Genomic DNA, 23,094 nt, shown 5'->3' with positions numbered 1-23,094 from the left:
GCCAGTTAAAAAGAGTTAAGAATTATATTTTATCAAACTTTGACTTAGGTATTGTTTATTGATATAATATAATTCAAAGTTGGAATTGAATTTTTCATTTTTTCTTTTTTTGTCAACTTTTTATGCATTCTGCCCTACTGTGCGGTAGTGTACAAGGATCAGAGGATTCTATTTTTCATACTCCATACTCTGTAACAAAAAAGCGATTCTCATACACGGAGAGAAGGTTGAACGTAAAATCACGGTGTGATCAGAGTCTTAGGCGATGAATGGAAACTCATCATAATTTTCTACAAGATGTAGCGCTCTCTGACGGTTACTGTCACTGCCACTTGCGATTCGTGAATAGAAAAACTCGGTGAAATCACTCAGATTTACCGTGAACTTTCCCCCTCTTTTAACCTTCTGAATTAGACACTGTCTTTTACGGTTCAAATTTCTCTCCGTGTAAATAAACGCGTATAAAAAAATGATTAGTGACGAATTATAAAGCATTGCACTTTTAATTGTTTCAACACTCCTCAGTCATCTTTTCCTTCTCTATTAATTATACACTTCTAATGTTTTCAACAATCCTCGTCCATCCTTCTATTTCCTATTTATTGTACTCTTCAAATTTTTTAACAATACTTATTCCTCCCTTTCTCTTCTAATTTCATCAACTCTCCTCTTCAACTCCTTCCAAGAATTTTTAATTTTTCAGATAAAGAAAATTTGCAGGGACCATAAGATGTTCCTACCTATATAATCTGTATATGAAAATATGAAAGATCTTTTACGGATTCCTCACAGGATCCTTTACAAACAAGTACCTACAAACTACAAAGGTTCATATGTGGGAACATTGTATGGTTCCTATAAATCTGCAAACCTCGTAACTCCACTTTTGGTCAAATGTAACTTTTTAATATAAAATGTAGCATTTTCAATAAATGACTATATTTTAAAAGCAATTATATCTCCTACACAATTAATAATGTCAAAAAAAATCATAAATCGAAATTGCTCTCCTGTAAAGTTCTAATATCCTGCAGGGGATCCTGAGAGTCAATATTAGATTTTAATTAAAAAGGAAGCAGTTCGGTTTAAATAAAGAGAATCAAATATAGTGTTAAGTCAAAATGTATTTTAGAAATACGTCTTTACAAAACGAGAGCCGGTAAGGGACTGAAAAAGATAGTGTCAAATTCACTATGGTCCACACGACTACATGAGCTGGGTCATATCGATATCATATATACAAAGTTAAGAAGGTGCACGTGGCACATATATGAACATCTACATTACTATATATATAGTTAAATAATATTGAAATTATTTTGTATATTTCAATACTCCCACTCAAAATAATTGTAAAATATTTGCGATGTTTTACATTTAGACACTGAGGTACAAGACTGGTCCAGCATTTGCTGCGATGAATTAGGAAAACCTCAGATAAAACCTAATTAGACCAGAAAGAATCTTATTGATTTACAACATGATATTATTTTCTCAATGTGTACATATTCGTAGAGTAGTTTCTTTGGTGAAGATGATTCTCAGGATTCCAGGCTGAAGTTGATTTTAGTATTACGCTCACATCTTAAGCATCTTTCAGTCCTATTTTCTCACGGATTGATTGGAACTGTACAGCAGGCAAAGATTTCGTAAACGTGTCAGCCAATTGGTTACCTGTTAGAATATATTTCAAAATTACATCTTTTTGTTCTATTTTTTCTCTAGAAAAATGGTATTTAACATCAATGTGTTTTGACCTTTTATGATCAGTAGGATTGTTGGCTAATGAAATGCAACCATTATTATCTTCAAAAATAATTATTGGTTTTAAAATTTGCAGTTTTGCACTTAATAAAAGTGTTTTTAGCCAACAAGCCTCTTTTATGCCCTCATAAAGAGCCATGTACTCAGCTTCCGTCGATGACGTAGCTACTGAGTTTTGTCTTTTACTATTCCAGCAAATAGTATTTTGGTCAAACAATTTGAATATATAACCTGTTGTACTTTTTCGGTCATTTTCATTGCTTGCCCAATCAGAGTCAACATAACCAATCAATACTTCTTTGTAATCGCTTTTCTTGTAAGTTAATTTGAGATTTAATGTCCCCTTAACATATCTAAGAACCCTTTTTAAACATTGCCAAAGCTCTTTATTATTTTTATTCTGATACCGACTAAGTAAATTGATAGCTACGCATTAATCGGGACGTGTACACAACATTGCGTACATTAAACAACCGATAACATTTCTACATGGTGCCTCATAATAATCGTCTGAATTTAAATCTTTGTAATTTAATTTTGGTGGTAACGGAGTACTAATAGCATTACAATCTTTCATGTTAAATTTTTGCAAAACATTTTGCAAATATGCACTTTGATCTAAACTAATTGTATTTTCTTTCCGTTCAATTTTAATACCCAAGAAAAATTTAACTTCATTCAGGTCAACCATGGAAAAATGCTTCATTAAATATTGTTTAAAATTAATTATGGTCTTCTTGTCAAAAGTGCTAATTATGAGATCGTCAACATATAAGACTACATAAATATCTTTAGTAATGTGTCCTTTGTTAAGAATATACAAACAACGATCTACTGAGGAATTTTTAAAACCGTGTTCTTTTAAAACTTGGTCAAAGCGTTCAAACCAGCATCTCGCTGATTGTTTTAAGCCGTAAATTGCTTTATTTAATTTACATACGTTATTGTTATTATTTTTAACCCCTTCCGGAACACGCATATAAATTTTCTCTTTTAATGAACCATTAAGAAAAGCTGTTTTTACATCCATTTGGTGGATTAACAAATTGTATTGATTAGCGATAGCAATTAATACTCTGAAAGTTGTTATTCGTGCAACTGGTGCAAAAGTTTCATCGTAATCTAATAAATATTGTTGACTGAAACCTTTTGCAACTACCCTCGCTTTATATTTTGATGGGTTTCCATGACCATCATGTTTTAAAACAAATGTCCATCTACAATCAACTATATTTTTGTCGCTTGGACAGGGTACTAGGGTCCAAGTATTATTATGTAAAAGAGAATCAATTTCTTCCCTTATTGCCATCTCCCACTTAAGTCTGTCATCACGGTCTTTTATTTCATTATAGGAATCTGGAATGTCACAAACAACTGACTGAGCGCACGTGTAAATTCTTTCGGTAACATTATCGTTTTCTTGGTATGAAATAGGAGGCAAGTCCCTAATTCGTGCGCTTCGTCGCGGTTTGTTTGGTTTAGAGTCATTTTGAGAGTTTACATTAGAGTCTTGAGACTCATTAACTTTATCTGTTTCTATAACAGATTTGTTAATTTCACTCTCTTGTTTATTACTGATTTCAAATACATTATCAGTTTTCGATCTTTTTGCGTCGAGATTTTCTGACTCAATCTCTTTATTATATAAGGGTGGTCGTGAAGTTTTATAATTAATGTCATCGAAAATTACATCACGAGCAGTGATAAATTTATTTGTTTCCACATTTAGAACTTTATAGCCGCTTTGTTCATAACCCACGAGAATTCCTTTGAATGATTTTTTATCAAACTTGGTTTTCATCGTTTTATTATGAACATAGACAGTACAACCAAACACTTTTAAATGTTTTAATTTTGGCAATTTATTGTGCCAAAGTTCATATGGTGTTTTGTTGTCTATTATGGCTTTTGTAGGGGTTAAGTTAAGAAGATACGTTGCAGTTAGTATTGCTTCTCCCCAGAGTTCTTTACCTAAATTTGCTCCGTGTATCATTGCACGGGCTTTTTCAGTCAATGACCTATTGACTGCGCTCCGTAACAGAATTCTGTTGTAAAGTATGTGGTACAGTTAAATGATATTGTATTCCCTTATTAACGCAAAATGATTTGAACTCGTTAGATAAATATTCCCTTCCATTATCGCAATATATATGAGCGATTTTGAGATTAAAATGTGCTTCACATTTAGCTACAAAATCTTGAAATGCATTAAAAACTTCCGATTTATAAGAGAGTAAATAAACGACCGTGTAATGAGTAAATTCATCGAGAAATGTCAAGAAATAATTTTTGTCATTTATAGTTTGGGGAGTAATAGGACCGCAAACATCTGTGTGAATCACAAATAATGGTCTTTTGACATGAGTCCTATCTCTACTTTTTGAAAAAGGGAGACGTGCTTGTTTTCCGTACAACACAAGCTTCGCATATTTCTTCTGTGGGATTTATAGAATTTAATTGATGGCAATCGGAAAGTAAATTATTCTTTTTAATCTCTAAAAATTTGGACTTATTTATATGGCCTAAACGTGCATGCCATAATTTGTATGTGTTTAATTGTGTATTTTTATCAATATTTACTTGATTGCACATATGTTTATTTATAATAAAATCGACACATATTAAATGATTTTTGGACTCACCCTTTAGAATCGTCTTACCATCTCTTTCAATAGTTACTTTTCCGTTTTCACAAAAAGTAACACGCATTCCAGCTTCCTGGATTTTACGTACAGAGAGTAAATTGTTCGGAACTTCAGGTGCATACAAGACGTCCTTGAGTTGTCCTTTAAATCCCAGAGATGTTAAAATATCAATTGCCCCTCGTTTTGAAGCTGTGATTGATGCCTCCTTTTTGGCGATTGAGATTTTTAACGGTTCAGCCAAGTCCATGATGTTAGAAAACACGTCCAATTGGTTTACAATGTGATCAGTAGCACCTGAATCTAACAAAAATGTCATTTTGTTTGAGTCACTTGTAGCTGCATTCAAAATGTTTTCGGTATCACTCATAAACGCGAAACTTCTATCACTATCATTTATGTGCATAGTTTGTATTGTTCGCGGACGTTCTTCTTCTTGTTGTTGATAATTCTTCTTGTAATAAAAACAATCCTTTTTCTCATGGTTTCTTCTCCCACAATGGTCGCATTTTTTGTTATTTTTATTATAACTGTTTTGTTTTCCGTTTAAATGTTTTTGATTGTGTCCCCGATGATAATTTGGTTTGCCCTTGAAATTTGATTTGGAGTTTTTCCATTTTCTTTGGTTTCCAGTCGATGGTTTACGGTTTTTATCTTCCTGTTGAGTTACTGCTTGTAGGACCTTTCCACTTGTTTCACCACTTTCATTTTTTAATTTTATTTCATAGTCAAGGAGTCGAGTTTTCACAAATGCCAGAGATAAATTTTCATCTGAGAGAGTTTGAATTGCGGTAACAACAGAATCGTATGAGTTTGGTAGTGTGAGTAACAATCTCGCGATTTTGCTTGTCTCATTTAAAATTGCTCCTGCTGCTAACAATTCAACGATCATTTCATCGAATTCAACGAAATGTTTTGCTAATGATGAGTCCCCTTTGTGTTTGAAACTTAAAAGTTTCTTTTCGACTGCCAATTGAGTGGCCAAACTTTTTCTTTCGTAGATCTCGTCAAGTTTCTTAAAAATTTGACGAGCGGTATCTTGTTCCGTAGCGAAACCAATCATTGAGTCGCTAAGGTGTTGAATAATCGAACCTTTAGCGATACGCTCTCGTTTTTGCCATTCATCAGACGTTTCAATAGGTTTGTGTCATCGAGGACCTGCGAGGCATCCTCTTCAGCTATCAAAGCCCGCACACGAAATTTCCATATACTGTATTTTTCACCATTGAAAAGTTTAATATTTCGTTTAGTTTTTATCGTTTCTGCACTCATTGTTCTTTGAGTAACTTTACACTAAAATGCACTAACACTATGATTGTCTTAAAAAATAAAATTGTCACTTAAAACACTAAAATACCCAAAAGCACTTATCGTCACTAATTATGTGCCTGGGCCCATAACCTATTAGATTTTAATTAAAAAGGAAGCAGTTCGGTTTAAATAAAGAGAATCAAATATAGTGTTAAGTCAAAATGTATTTTAGAAATACGTCTTTACAAAACGAGAGCCGGTAAGGGACTGAAAAAGATAGTGTCAAATTCACTATGGTCCACACGACTACATGAGCTGGGTTATATCGATATCATATAAACAAAGTTAAGAAGGTGCACGTGGCACATATATGAACATCTACATTACTATATATATAGTTAAATAATATTGAAATTATTTTGTATATTTCAATAGTCAATACTGGCGAAGTACTTGGGGAAGATTGGCATGTCAGTATTTGGCTCAGTACAGAATTTTTTTGTTACCAGCTGTCAATATATTGGCATATGACAGAAATTTTTGTTTATTTGATAATAAAAGTGAAATGTATGTAGAAGAGTAGGAAGACAGAGTAAGTAAAGGAACACAAAAGAAGAAAAGAGTTAAAACCAAGAAGCAGAATCTTTCAATTTTAGGAAAGCGTAAAAAGAGGGTACAAGAGGAATTTAGTGGAGAAGAAAGACGAATATAGTATAGGTAATAGGATTTCTAGAAAGAGTAAGAATACAAATCGAGTAGGAGTAGAAAAAAAAATATTGATAGAAAGAGAAGAGTTAAATCCAACCCTCCCAGTAGATAAAAAGAATGAAATGAACTGAAAAAGATTGAAGAGAGAATAAATAAGGGTAAAAATTGTTATTGTTTAATGCACAAAAAAGTTTTTACAAAAAGACACTAAAAAATTCAGAAAATAAAGAATTTCGAAATTAATAGTTCAAAAAATAATTATAATAAACTACTTGAATTTTTAAAGGTGGAAGAAATGAGGCAACGGCTAGAGGAAAAGAATCGTCTAATCGAGAAGAAAACACAGCAAGCGATGCAAGCTCAACAGGAGAGAAATCGTTTCAACACTGAATTGACGGAACTCAAGGATCATATGGATATTAAGGATCGTAAAATTAACGTTCTTCAACGTAAGGTGAGTTCATTTTAAATTTACAATACACTTCTCTCCATCCATGAACGCTAATGAAAAATAAAGGATTAATAATTTAATCCTCATCTTCTTCTGATTTTTCTCTTTCTCTTTTCAGTATTTATTTTTACCTTTCATTATTTTGATTCTTTTCTTCTTTTATAATTGAATGTTGTATTTTGGTTTGTTATTCGAATTTCTCAATTTCTTTTTTTCATTCGCTTTTATATTCCACCTAATCAAAAATGTACAATGGGCATTGAGATTTTTTATGCTTCTTTTATCACCACCATTATTTCCCTTTCCCATTGATATACATATGGAAACAATAATATTGACGATAACAAAAACTGGAAAATTATTATATTTTAGTCCAGAGTTATTTGCTGTGTATTAATTTTTTTGTGTGACAATCTTGTTTTTTATTTTAAACGCTTAATTTAGAAGAAAAAAAAAGTAAATAGAAGAATTTAAAAATTATATTGAAAAAAAATTGATTCTAAAAACACTTGAAGGAAGTAATTATACTTATACATAGATTTTGTTTTCATTGAAGACAATTATATTTTTAGTAGGTATTATTTTTAGTAGGTAATATTTTTAGTTTGTAAAATATTTAGTTTATAAAATAATGTTTATTTACGTAATTAATTTTGTTGTAATAATGATCAATTTTAAAAGTTGATAAGAGAACATTTATGAAAAATTATGTTATCTCAGTTTATTTATTTTGTAACCGAATAATAAAACTTTATTTTTAGAATTAATTTTCAAAAAAATAAAATATTATTTACACGAGAGTGTAATCTAATAAATGAGATTTCTTTATGCATACGAAACCTTTTAAATACACTAGAACTTAAGGCTATGTCCAAGTTGTGAAATGTAAACAAACCAAAAGGTTACTATAGCAGCACTAAAATCGCAATTTTTCGACAGCCAATTCTCCCACAAAAAATAACAATTTTACACTTTCTCTACAAAAATGGAAAATTAAAGTTTCAAAATGTCCAAAAATATCATGTTTGGCTATGAGCAATAAAAAGCAATTAGTAAAATAACTAATTATAATGACCTGTAAAATGGCATTTTTGACGCGTCGCGAAAAATAAACTGTTTGAGTATATCAACCGCACTGACGATGAAGAAGTTCCATGTCAGCGATTGGACCTTCAACATGTGGAAAGGGAAATTTTTCCCTTTCCTCCTTAAAATTACAAGAGAAAGGGTAAAAACTTCTTCATCGTCCGTGCGGTTGATATAGTCAAACACTTTAATTTTTCGCGACGTGAACTCTGTTGCTCGCTGCGCGTGCGCAGACCGTACCAAGGTCGCAATGACATTACCATGCAAAAAGGCACATTTTTTTTTTGACTGAATCTCAGTGGTTTTCTCATTTTTTCAGTTATTCAAAGTTTAGTAACCAAATTCGTTACTTTAGTTCACCATTTCAATAAAAAAAATATGAATTTATATTTATTTACGGAAATGGGAACGGCGAAAAAATGCTTCACTATTCGGTCTATAATGAAGCATTTTTTCGCTGTTCCCATTTGCGTAAATAAATATAAATTCACATTTTCTTTATGGAAATGGCGAACTAAAGTATCGAATTTGGTAACTACACCTTGCATAGCTGAAAAAAATGAGAAAATAACTAAGTTTCAGTAGAAAACAAAATGTGCCTTTTTTCATGGTGATGTCATTGCGACCTTGGTACGGTCTGCGCACGCGCAGCGAGCAACAGAGTTCACGTCGCGAAAAATTAAAGTGTTTGACTATATCAACCGCACGGACGATGAAGAAGATTTTACCCTTTCTCTTGTAATTTCAAGGAGGAAAGGGAAAAATTTACCCTTCCACATGTTGAAGGTCCAATCGCTGACATGGAACTTCTTCATCGTCAGTGCGGTTGATATACTCAAACAGTTTATTTTTCGCGACGCGTCAAAAATGCTCTTTTACAGGTCATTTTAATTAGTTATTTTACTAATTGCTTTTTATTGCTCATAGTCAAAAATGATTTTTTTGGAAACTTTGATACTCTAATTTTCCATTTTCGTAAAGAAAGTGTAAAAATGTTATTTTTTGTGGGAGAATTAGCTGTCGCAAAATTGTGATTTTAGTGCTGGTATAGTAACCTTTTGGTTTGTTTACATTTCACAACTTGGACATAGCCTTAATGAGCATTTGGAGTAGATTACAAAGTAAATTTGACAACCACTCTTATGTTTATGCAATGTTTACTTCGTATAATCTTAAGTTTATAATGAGTTTATAATTATAATTTGCAAGTACAACAACGTTATGATTTAGTAGATTTAATTTGTAATTCGTAGTGTGTATAATTTTCTAATTATATTATGTAAATAGAAATTGTTATATATTTATTTATTTATATATAATTTTCTATTTAATATAAAAATTGAAGACAGTCACATCAAAGTTAGTCTTAATCTTAGTAAATAACTAAAACCGAAAAGAAATTAAAAATTCGTTTAAAAAGTGTTTCATGAAAAAGGTAAACATAATTTTGGCCACTTTAAATAGCATTCAACTTTACTATTAAATACAAATTAACATTTTTTGAGATTACAGAAAGATTAAATTCGCAAATTATGTTAATGGATTGTTTCCTGATATCATAATATTTTTTCTTCAAATTTTTATCCTCCCAAATAGAACGTAATCTTGCCAAGCTTGCAGCGTAAGATTGACGCAAGCTTGTCGCAGGCAGAAAAATGTTCATGCATTTTTCAACTTCAGTGAAAGGTTGTTGTTTTATTCTTATTTCATTTTGGAACTTAATATTCATGAGAAATATTTTCGAAACAAATTTAAGAGAACTTTCAAGGGCAAGCTTGCAACAAGCTTAGCAGGCAATATTGCTGCAAGCCTCCTATGGGTGGGACATTTAAAGCTTGCAGCAATCTTGCTGTACAAGCTTTGAAAGTTTGCCATACAAGAATACGTGCTATCTATGCAATGTCAAATAAATTTCAAACTGTCAAAAATCAAATTGCTTACACTCTTCTTGAAATACTTTTCATTCAAGTGGATTTTGTGATTGAAAAATAGAAATGGATGGAAGTAAATTAACTTTTGATATTAACTGTCTGTCAAATCCCTGTTGAAATTTATTTTTACTTCAACATATGCTTAATAAATATTTATTATTGTAATTGTTTGTCGTTTATTTAGCTTATATATATGCGTACTTCTTAGTTATTAGTTTCTTACTGTACAGTTTACACTGAGAAAACTGGAGTATTGGACTAAACATCTGGAGGGACAAATCGTTCATATTTGAGAGTTAGCTATAGGATAACAATCTAAATGTTCAAATTCACCATTGACAGATATTCGTGCCATTTCTCTAACAGAGGGACAAATTAACCATTTTGAGAAATCCCTTCCTTATCCGGCGCGAAATGAATAAATATCGCAACCTAACCCCTAAATTAAATACATAAAATGTCAGAAAAATAATTTTGCGCGCATCAGATCGTACACATTTTCTGCGCAACTTTTAACCCTCAGATATAATGGGAGAGAATATACAAGTAGATTTCCATTATCAATTCAAAATTTATTTTAGAAGGACTATTTAACTCTCTTCATAAGCAAAGGAAACATACACTTTTTAAACCTCTGAATTTGACTCTCCAGTTTTCTCAGTGTATTTATTGTAATAGTATTTATTCATTAGAATTAATTATTTATTATAGTTTTTAAATTAGTTTTAAGTTATCTTTTTTTCACTCGTCCTTACTTTTATATATATATATATATATATATATATATATATATATATATATATATATATATTTATATATGGAAAACTGTGGGTAAAATGCGACTTTTTTAACAGTTCGTGAAATCCAGAGCGTAATAGTACATTGCACCAAAAGCTGAAAGAAACTTAATTTAATAAACAGTATGCAAATTATTTCAAACTACTAGGCGTATTCTGCGATATGTACCACTATTTTTTACACGATGTCCTTGAAGTAATGACATAAATTTTAGATACTGTTACAAATATTGATGCAAACTTAGGTGATGTGAAGATTAGTGTTGCAAAAAATATTAATCTATTATTTTTATGAGGAAATACTAATTTTCTATTAATATTAATTCCTATTAATAAATTTATTTTTACACATAAAAGCCTTAGTAAGCTTGTATAGAAATAACCTCTTAACTTATAAATTTATTTGTAAAGAATAAAATTGTTCTTTTAATTCTCTCTCTTACTTAAAAATATTGTAAATTTATTTATTGATTAACTTTTATTAAACTTTTGCCCATTAGTTTCTTTCGCTCAATGCGAATTATAATTCACGGTGCGCCTTAACTAAAATTAAATAAAAAGGTCTTACACCTAGAAAATTAGTAGAGTTTCTGAATTTACAATGTTCACAGATGAAAAAAATCAAAAAACTAAAATAATCTGTGGAGAGATTTTGAAATAAATCCACTTTGAACATTTTTGCGCACGAAGTACGATATTTTGGAAAATATGGCATTGTTTATTTATATGAATAGAAAGGAAAAAATTATATAATAATAATTTTTAAGTGGTAATTCTATTAAACTTTTATTATTTTAACATTTTTTTTATTTTTTTAACTAATAAAATATAAAATTGTAACATAATTTAATTATAATTACATCAATTTAAACATGTGAAGCATTATATCTACAAACAGCGCTCAAAAAGTGTTTAGGAAAATCCAGGTGATTCGCAGCAACCTTATTCATTTTCCAGGAAGACTTTAGGAAATCAAAATGTACGGACTCCATATGAAGATTTTTTATATGGGAGAGACATAACTAAATTGTTCTATTTTTTAAATAATGTTTATTTTTTATGGCAAAATTAAACATTTTCAAATAATTAATTTCTATAAACCCTCGTTTGGTTGTATTTCAACTTATTTGTTTTCATTTATTTAAATATTTATTTATATCAAATATGCAATTATTTTTCATAATTAATTATTTTAATTTACTCTCTAAATCTGAATTAGTACCTAGTTTTCTACTAATGAAGTAGTGCGAATTCGTTGACCAATTGAATTACTAGGTACTTCGTGCGCAAAAATGTTCACAGTGGATTTATTTGAAAATCTATTCACAGATTATTTTAGTTTTTTAATTTTTCTCATCTATGAACATTGTAAATTCAGAAACTCTACTAATTTTTTAGGTGTAAGACCTTTTTATTTAATTTTAGTTAAGGCGCACCGTGAATTTTTTCCGTTTTTATCGCAAATTATCTAATTTTCCCATTTAATTTTTAATACTGCTTAAATTCTCGATAATCATTTAAAATTTATTGGAAAATTCTTAAAATAACGTTTAGAAATTCATAAAAGTTTAAAAACTGTCTGAAAATTTCGTTTCATAATAAATATTATCTAGTATCCTGGGTTGAAGCAGGATACAGGAATTTAATATTTTAATGTTATTTTAAAGAAAAAATGTTACAAAGACAAGTAAGTATGTGTAATTTAAATTCATCTCTTTTTGGCTTTTAAGAAGTTTTAATATTTCTTTTTTTACCATTTTTTTCTACAAAATAAAACTAATGTTGTCATTAACACAATTTCCACTTTTTAATAATATTATCACTAGTAAAATACTTTGTAATTAACACATTAATAAAATTAGATCAATTTAAAGGTAATTCAAAACTTTCTATTCGTTCTGGACAATTTCATTTTATGGAAACATGTTGCAGTCACGTTTTATATCATTACTCTTACTAATTACATTTCCAAATTTAGTTTTTTCCCTACCAGTTTAACCTGAAAATAAACAACTGTGTGCGACACAAAGAAGCTTCTTAATTAGAAAATAATCTTTGTTAAGGGGACATTCCAGTTCAAAATGTCAAAAAAATCGATTTTTTTTGTTTTTATTTTCGGATTTCTTATAGTGTCAAGAATACTCTCCTAAAATATTATTGCAAAATTCAAAGTAAAACAAAAGTTATACATCCTTATTCTTCGCCATGTCAAATATGTTTTTGTATGCGGATAAGCAATTGAATGATTTAAATGTTTTCTCATTTGCATTTTTTTAAATAGACAAACAAAAATGTATTTGGTGTTGCTGACCACAAATTAGATATCAAATTTCCAAATTAAAAATGGCGGATCCAATATGGCGGAAAAGAAAATTTTTTTATTTTAATTTTTTTTTTCGTTTAATTTTTTTTTCGTCCACCATATTGCATCCGCCATTTTTATTTTTGAAAAAATAATGTCATATTCGTAATCAGCGACCCCAAAAACCCCCCCTGAAACGATTTTCAAGCAAATCCAATGATTTTGAAAAAAAAATGTCCGCCATATTGGATCCGCCATTTTGAATTTTAAAAATCTGATTCCATATTCGTAATTAGCGACCTCAAAAACCCCTAAGTAACGATTTTCAAGCAAATCCGATGATTTTTTTAAAAAAATTTCGAAACTTATGAACAAAAACTTTAAATGCATTTTTCTCAAAATGTCTTTTTTTGATCTGGTAAGAGTGATATCTCGAGTTCTTCTGAAGCGATTTTAAAAAATCAAGCGGCTTTTGATTCAGCGTCATCATGCCTATAAGTGGAACCTCAAAAACTGGAAAATTTCCAACTCCCTCTTTTTTTATAAGAGAAATTCTGAATAAAAACACCTTTTTTTTGCATATTTTGGGGAAAAAGTACTCTAAAAAAAGGGGGGGAAGAAAATTCCACTTTTTGTGGTTCCACACCTAAAGAAATATCTAAGGAAGAGAATGTCACTTCGTTTTTGGTTTTATCTGTTTTAGAAAGTTTGGAATTAATCTTACCACCGAAAATGGGCATTTTCGAAAATGGCGTATATCGCCGCCATTTTGAAATAAAAATGAAAAATTTTTTTTTACAAATTCTTAAATAAATTATTTATTACATGTAAAAGAAATTTTTTAAATAAATGTCATAGTTATTTTAATAATATATACTAAAAAAGCCTTCTTTTTGCCTGTTTTGAACTGGAATGTCCCCTTAAATGAAAAAAAATTAATTTTGAGCCTTTTCATTTTCAAAAAGAAATTTTTTTTTCTTTATTGTAAAGCGAAACAAAGAAATGCAAAGAGACGAATTTTTTAGTGATACCGCAAGACTCAAGATTTTCGAGACGAGACAATCATCGTCAAGACCAAGACCAAGATGAACTTTTTTCTCGTCTTGTCTATTCAAGACGAGACGAGACAGTAAGTGTCAAGACCAAGACAAGATTCAAGACTCGAAAAATATCGTTAAATGCAGTGTACGTTTAGAAAAAGACGAAAAAATAGCACTTGAATAAGTTGTTATTCCATAAAATATAGTAAAATTACATGTATATTTTATGGAATTACTCTGTGAATTTTAGTTATAAAACTAAAATTGTAGTTTAATGTGAAATATAAGACCACCAAAATTTTCATAAATTTAAAATCTCTATTCATGGAAAAAATAAAATGTTTTTTATTTTTTTTCGCAATTTTTCAATCTACCATGTAAGTCTTTAATTAGGTAGGGGAGAGTCTCCAGTTGTGAGACACCTCCAGTTGTGAGACAGTCAATTTTTTTTAACATGCAATATTAAAAATCCGATTGGTTTATATAAAAACATTTCTTTTTACATGAGCCAACTTTTTCATGTACGCCGAAGCGGATATATAAACTGTTTTTATTAAATACCAACACTGTGTGTGATAATCGACTAAAAAGCGTTTTTCAATAAATGCAAAGTACTTTTTTTCCAAGTTAATTAATTGGAAAAGGTAAATGTAATGCATTTTCTTTTAGTCTTTTCCTTATATTTTGTGATGCAATATTGCATTGTTCCAATCTACGGTTGAAAATAATTTAATTTTCCTTTTTCAAAATAGCGCCAATTTCTGGGTGTGAGACACAGCATATCACCAGTTGTGAGACGGTGTCAACACCCATCTGGGCAGCATAAAAAATACAAATTTGCAGGCATACTATTTAAATGTTGTTTTGATTTCTTTTTCTAGTATTTTTGGGCATGTCAAGTGGAAAAAAGTCAATTGATTCAGAAGAAATCAATTTTAATGCTCTTGTTGAAGCTATTAAATTGTGTTTATTTGATATTCATATTTTGGCGAATAAATATTATTATTTAGTATATAATAATATATATTATTAATATATTTAATTATTTCTACTAAACATAACGTTTTATGTCAAACTTATTAAATTTTAGCAATTTTTAATGAGTGTCTCACAACTGGAGACATTTTTTTTTTTTGAAAAAAGCGATGTGCTCGGAAAATGTATCGTAAAATTTTTTGAGTTCATCGAAACACTATACTTTCTTTTAATAAAAGTTGCGTATTTCTGTTACCTTTCGAACGGTGTATTTTATTTACAATTTCGTTTACCTGTTTACAATTTACGGGTCAAAAATGAAACCCGTCTCACAACTGGAGACTCTCCCCTATTTAAAGAAAGAAAAAGTTTTTAAATTGTTGATCATATAGCAAAATCTTAAGATAAAATTATGTCATCAACAACTGGTACTCCTAAAGTAACTTTTTGCGTCTTTCGAGAATATTTTCAGGGAATAAAATTTAAAACCTTTTGAAATTCTATAATTTCTACAAATTGCATGTAAACTCAACTATTCTAAGATCCAATTATTTTTTAATTTTTAAGTAAAATGATTCTCTGAATATTTTATAAATAACAATTTTATGAAACTTCTTCAAGATTTAAATTATTTAAAATAAAATTAATTTCAACTTCTGTAAAGATCAATTTTATTGTCAGAAATGGAAAAAATTTAAAGTTTAGCATTAATATTTGTGGTTGGTTTTAAAGTTTATAAGCAGAACATGGAAAATTCAAAAAGAATTCAATGTTTTTAATATCTTCAAAGATTGCTGGGTATCAAAAATCAGATCTTTTTCCTTCAATTCTACAAATGTAATACTTATTCCAGTATTTTTGATAATATTCTCTCATTTCCTTGAATAATTTTACAGTTATCCTAATTTATTACTAAATTTCCTGTTTTCCGGACATGTAACAGACTTATTAATTGAAAAAATATCGAGACTTCAAGACGAGACGAGATTCTACGTCTCAAGACGAGACTTTTTCGAGAATAGACTCTTTGTTGGTCTTGACATTTCAAGACGAGACAAGATTGAAAAAAATCTCGTCTTGTCTCGTCTTGCGGCAACACTAGAATTTTTCTATCTGATGAATGAAATATTTCTCTCTGTGTGTGAATTTAATAAAAATAACAAACTAACAAAATGATTTATTTCTTTTCTCGATTAAAAATTATTTTGTTGTAATGGAAATCTTGCCACTCTTTTCATTCTAGATTGAGAATTTGGAAGATTTGCTAAAAGAAAAGGACAATCAGGTGGACATGGCACGAGCACGTTTAACGGCAATGCAAGCGCATCATTGTAGCAGTGAAGGCGCTCTAAGTAGTCTTGAAGAAGCAATTGGCGACAAAGAAAAGCAAATGGCTCAATTGCGAGAACAGCGAGATCGCGCCGAACAGGAAAAACAAGAGGAACGTGAACTCCATGAACGTGAAATTGCCGAGTACAAAATGAAAATCCACGCTCTTGAATCAGAGGCTCGTATATCATAATTTTAGAAACTAATTCAATTTATAATGTTATATGTAAAACGCATGCTAAATTTTGGTTAACTTTGACATTTCAAAGTTAACCAAAATTTCTCAGAAAATTTCTATCTAAAGTTCTTTAAAAATAGGTATTTTATCTACTTCTCTTTTAATGCATCTTTTCCTACTTCTTCTCCTTTACTCATCAAAAATAGTGTTCAAAAATTTTTCTCATCAAAATGTGTTCTGTAAATGTTACGTAACATTGTGGCAACAGTGTTACGTAACAAATATAAATATCTTTCATTTAACTTGCAAATAACACCATTTATACCGACAGATTAGCTCAGTCGGATAGATGCCTCGCATTGGCGGTCGTTTAAGGACCAAGGGTATAAGTACCCTTGGTTCGCGCCCACTTGGCTTGGTATTTTTCCGGCACGTGAGACAATCTGAGCGGGAGGTTTGACGTCGAGGTATAATGATGTGCACCGTCGATTATTGTCCGGTACACACCATTAGAACTCGACTGTCGATAAACCGGTTGTACTCAGGAGAGGTTTTCTACAGTTTCCCTCTTCTCTGGCGAGTCGAGAAAACCCATTGTCGGGTGGTCCAGGCGGAATGCGAGTACTCCTAATAAAAGTCGGCTGTAGACGCAAATTAGGTTAATATATAGAAAATTTCTAAGTAGAATGGTTATGCTTATTCCAAAAAGTATTTCTCGGGGACTCTTGTCGAAGTGCGTAAGGCCAATAGGGCAGAAGTATAAACAATAAAAAAAAAAAAAAATAAAAAAAAAAAAATAACACCATTTATTTAACTGTTAGTGACATTTTGGTAACAATTTACACAAATTTGTGCATATATGGGACATTCTTCGTGAAGTTTTGAATTAAAATTTTTTTGATTAAAACGATTTTTTTCGAATTCTTTATTAAAAATAAGTAAGTACCTGATTTTTTATTTTATTATTCGATAAAAATTACGGAAGTTATAATTTTTTTAAATTTAATGTCTTGAAGCAGAGGACTTTTGAAACACTTTTTTCTATGTTATAGGTACCAAAAGATAAAAAATAATATCAATTTATGAAAATTATTTATTTTTTCTTGAATATTTCAAATATGAGACCTCTTGTTTACACTAATGAGATAGAGTAGGTATTGTATTGTGAAAATATCTGCTTTCTTCCAGGCGGTTGTCGCCTCTTGAGCAAATTTCGACAGTTCGAAATTTCGAATGTGTTGTTTCAATATTAGACCTTAGTAGATAGTTGAGTTTATTTCCAAATTACTATTCTATGGACGTTCTTAAAATTTATACTTTGCAAATTGGTGTATTATAAGAGGTTTATTTAAAGTTCACTTCAAATTTAATACTTGGGGAAATAGTTCAAAGTGTTTTTGACACATGTAGTTTTGACAAATTTTTTTTTCCAAAACTGCGAAAAACTCACTCTTTTGGAAGGTTTCAATCCCATTTTTCCAAAAACCTGACGTGATCCAATATTTTACGCGATTTTTAAAAAATTTTTAATTATTCAATCAATTCAAATTAAAAAACTTTTTTATGATAACAACGCAAAGTTTACGCAATTTAGTTTACAAAACTATTTTCTGCATTTACAAAAAATATTTTTTTTCCTCTTTTTACTGAAGTAGAATCCAAGATAGAAAAAGTGAGAAAAAATGTTTTCTTTTCCCTTCTTTTTGTGGTAATATCTGTATCAAGACAATTAAATATTTATTAAAATCCAGTAGCTCGAGTTTGAATATCTTACACAGAGACCTCTTTCTCTACTAAAAATACATCCCGTGTCAAGTTATATTAGTAAAAGTTCTTCAATTTTTTATTATTGACCTATTTTTTTAAAAAGATTTTAAAAAATCTTTTAAGTACAGAGACGTGAGGCTGAAGGAATCTTAAATTAGATTTGAATCCGACTGTTTTTTTATAAATAATATAAAGTTTCATCTGTTCTACAAGATTACAAAAGTCAAGTTACTTTTTAATGACAATTGCAGTTTTGATAGAGTATACGAAAATAATTGTAAGCATTATTAAATTAAACTGTAAGCATTAAATCGATTTAAAAAATTAAATCAGTTTAAGAGAAAATGTTTGATTAAAATAAAAAATTGCAGTAAAATAATTAACAATTAATTACAAAAAGAAAAAGGGACATTTCAACAATTTTATTACCTTTAAAATGTAGGTACTGAATTAACTTGTAGCAATTAATAATTAATTAATTCACATCACTTAATAATAAATTAATTACTAGAGTACTACCGACAGAAGTGGGCCACACTTTGGTTTTCATGATTTAGAATATTCAGAAATTAACATTTAACCAGTGAATCCGCAGCTAATCCGAAACAGTCTGCTTATGGTCAGGTTTTCGTCACTCAGAATTAGTTCGGATAAATCCAAACTCAATAGGTTTGTGTATAACCAGTGAATCCGGAATTAGCACGATCTAGTCTGAAGTTAGTCTGGCAATACGCAACTTGCAAATAGTCCGATTAAGTCCGGAATTAATCTGGTTATGGTCAGGTATTTGTCATACGAAATTATAATTATAGTTTGAATTTATCTGACCAAAATCATTCTGGATTAAGTCTTTAAATTGGATTGAATATGGATTGTTTTGGATTGTCTGTGGATTGTATATATAATTATATATTTACAAATTCCATATTATTATAAGACTTCTTTTCGGACTGGGGTGTTTTGATCGGATATTATTCGGATTGCCGCTGACTATTACCGGATTCTTTGCATACATATTTTGGATTGTTTAGTATTTGTTTCGGATTATGCCTTTTAATTGGATTAAATACGGATTATTTCAGACAATTTTCGGATACTTAGCATATAGATTTCGGATTGTTTCGGATTATGTCTTTCAATTGGATTAAATCTCAATCGTTGCAGACAATTTCCGAATTCGTTGCATACAGTTTTAGGATTGTTTCGTAATAGGATTTTGCAACACTTAATTTCAAATTGTTGCGGACTAATATCGGATTTCTTGCTTACAGAGTTCGGATTGCTTCGGACATTTTACGGATTAAGTTTTTTAAACTAGATTAAATTCGGATTGTTGCGGTCTTATTCCGTATTCTTTACATATTGATTTCTGATAATTCCGTACTTATTTTAGAAGAATTCTTCACCGGTCATAAATTCGGATTGTTGCGGACTAATTACGGACTGAATTCGTAGACATTTAGGATTACATCAGAGTGTTTTCGGATTCAGGTTTTCGATCGGATTAATTTCAGACTAAGGGGCCGTCCATAAATTACAGAAGTCACTTTTTTGGAAAATTTGACCACCCACTCCCCTTTGTAAGATTTTTTACATACATTAGCGCCATTTTTTCTACGGTTCGTAAGATTTAGCTGACCAACCCCTCCCCCCAAAATGTGATACGTAATTTATGGACGACTCCTAATGCGGATCATTTTCGGACCTTTTTCGAACAATTTTCGGACTAATCCGTAATAATCTGTCCGTATTTAATCCGGAATTAGTCTGTAATTTTTACCAGGGTTTTAAACACTTATTGCGTTTTTTTGTAGAGAAAGAGGTTCCTAACTTTTGGCAAACACACATTTAAAAATTTTTAATTTTAACATATTGTTTAACATCGTTATGCAAAAAAAGAGAAATTTGTAATATCACGACTTTGTAAACAGAAGTGGGCCACCCAAGTTTTTCATCTACAATAAGTAAAAGGATCAAGCACTATGATTGTTTATGTTAAATAATTAATTTTTTCGATAAATAGTATTGTAAAACCAAGCACAAGCAGTGCGTTTCGAAATTTTATAAATTTTCATTTGTTTTATAGCATCAAGTAATTTGTCGTAGTTAATGGGTTCATAGCCCGTCGGTTTACCCTTTCTTGGTGGCATGATTGTTAAAACATTAAAATTAATGCATATAACCACTTTATTAGTTTATACAAAATCACTAAATGTCGAAACGGAACGTCAATGCTGTAACCCACTTCTGTCTACAATCATAATTTGACAAGAAATAACCCCTACTGAAAAAGCCGACGTCTGATCCGACGTCAGAAATGATTAAGATATTATGTCATATAATATGTCAGATCTGACGTCAGAAATCTAGTAGGAAACGACGACAGAAAACATGTCGGAAATGTAGTACAAAAATGAGATAAGATCCGTCGTCAGAAATGACGTCGGAAATAACGTAATATTGTATTAGGATATTATTAGCAAAAATTTGTGTTAAAACAATTTAAATTATAATTTTTTTTGCCATTTGAATAACTTGCAAAAAACATAAAATATTATAGACAGCGTAATGAAATTGAAATTTTGCAAAAAATAAAAATTTCATAAAAAGAATTTGTTTATGTAAAAAATGAAAACTTTTTTGTCAAGTAAATTAATTTATTACCAAAATTAATTATAAAATTTTTTTGCTGTACATGGTTTTACAATAATTCGTGTTTTTATTTAAAATTACTGTTTTAATGACAAAATAATAGTTTTCAATACATATAATTTAACACAATTTTCTTTACAATCTAAGAACATATAAACAATAATAAGAATTAGTTGATATCTTGAAAATTATAAAACAATATTATAAACATAGAAAATGAGATCAAAATTAAAGTTTTGTTTAAAACTTTTGTAATGTTGAAAGGACAGTTTTTCTTTCGAAGTGTAAAATGAGTTCATTTTTATTTTTTTAAGATGGTAAGATTGATAATTACGCTCTCTATATTGAGTCTAAATATTGTTTTATAAATTTTTACATTCAGTTTAATGCATTCTAAGAGAAAATAAATCAAAAGCCTCATTTAATATACTTTTAAATTAGGTAGCGCACATATATATGAATTGGTGCTTGTTTCTACAAAAACACATACAGCTTTTAATGTATTTGTCATTATCGGAAATTCCTCACTCATTTTTTCAATTTTTTTTAACAAGTTACATGTCTCGCCCAAAGCATTTGTTACAAATATTTTTTGAACAATTGTATATTCCAATTTATTAAATCTGTCTACAATAAAAGACTTAATTTTAATATAAGAATTGTCTTTTAATAACGCATAATTATTATTCGAACGTTGATTAGTCTTCTCGTCTGACATGAATAGGCAACCATTTTTAACCATTCTTATGTAAGAAGATGTGTGTTCAACGGAAAGATTCAATTTTTGAATCCACATCTTATTTACTGATGAAGGGGCACCAAAATACCTTTGTGAACTAATGATTACAGTTTTCTCAACCCTATTATTTGAAACTAACGTACAAAATTCTCTTAGGAAAAAAGAAGAGCGTACTTCTTTTTGTAACATATTTAGACTATATTGAAGACTTATGCGCCTACATATTTGATGGTGTATGCTTTTCGCAGAGTGAGTTGATCGCAGTAATATTCCATTCTCAGATTCAAATGGGTAAGCAGTGTGAGCCCATAAAGGTCCCCAATCAGACACGCTTTGTCCTAAATGTAATAGAGAATGTATGTTAAATGTCATTGCCCACTTGGAATACAATTTTTGGGTACCAGAAACAAACTCATGTAACATCTTATCTGCTAAGTCTAATTCTGAATATGTTATTTCTTCTTGCGATAAAATATAAATAGCTTCGACAAAAAGAGCCCAGTGAAGTAGATATTCTAACGGTAATATATTAATAAAAATGGGTATACTGTAAATGAACGTAAAGTTTTCCCATTCTCGCGCTTTCCAATACTCTCTGTCTGAAAATGAACGAACTAATCTTCCAACCTGATGAAGTGATTTTATATTCTTTAACATTGAATCAATTTCAGGAATTTTTTTTCGAGATATTACACCAACCTTTTCTTTGTTTCCAAACAGCATTTTTGAAATTTGTTTCGCTACTCCAGAAACAAGATGCATGCTGTCTGGTATGCAGCCACGAATGAAATTAAAGTTCTTTAAATCTAATAAAGGTGATCGCGACTTAACGCCAAAAATTGGTTTATTTGTTACTTTTTCGGCATGCTTTATAGTATCAACTTGATTTCGCAGTTTTGGTGTTGAATCTAATATAGGATATTTTATACATCCTGCCCTTGACTGTTTTTTGGATTTTTGAACATATTCTCCAGGATGAAGACATTGTCCGCAACCATAGCTTGAATTATACTACGAAAATCCTTGTACGGGTGCCCGTGCGACGGAATCGACGCAACATATTAATGGAAAAATTTTAATAAAATTTCTAACACCATTAAGAATGCACTCAACTCCTTTTGTCGAAAGCTCATTCATATTTTTAACAAACGGAGGAAGGAAAGTTTCATGAAATTTGAAATTGTCGAAAAATTAGAATTTCCTTCTCAATTTTGATTATTTTCAATTCGCGATTTTTATAAGCTTCTTATATTATTCTTTCATCAATTTTTTTGAATAATTTCTTACTGAAAGAATGTCAAAAGAAGTATTTGCGATTTTGATAAAAAATTGTAATGAAAAAATAAAAATTATTTAAAACTTTTTTACTTATTTCCAAAAAAACTGAAAGCTTTCTAAAAAGAAAATTGAAATTTTTATTGAAAATGTTCAGCTTGTAGGAATATTTTTAATTTCTTAATCTTAATTTTTTAACATATTTCT

At 29.9% G+C, this 23,094-nt stretch overlaps 1 protein-coding gene across 1 annotated transcript; it reads left to right on the top strand.

The window, feature by feature from the left end:
• Window positions 1-6,657: 6,657 nt before the first annotated feature.
• LOC122502545 (ELKS/Rab6-interacting/CAST family member 1-like) lies at window positions 6,658-16,458 on the top strand (the record flags this gene model as incomplete). Its single annotated transcript, XM_043612657.1, has 2 exons — window positions 6,658-6,819; window positions 16,191-16,458. Coding segments are annotated over exons 1-2 (427 nt in total), but the record flags the coding sequence as incomplete, so codon positions are not given.
• Between the last annotated feature and the right edge of the window lie 6,636 nt (window positions 16,459-23,094).

Source organism: Leptopilina heterotoma, unplaced genomic scaffold (genome assembly GCF_015476425.1).
Source record: "Leptopilina heterotoma isolate Lh14 unplaced genomic scaffold, ASM1547642v1 Lhet_234, whole genome shotgun sequence".
Lineage (NCBI taxonomy): Eukaryota > Metazoa > Arthropoda > Insecta > Hymenoptera > Figitidae > Leptopilina > Leptopilina heterotoma.
Note: the sequence above shows the minus strand (reverse complement) of the source record. Positions and strands in the feature narration are given on the sequence as shown.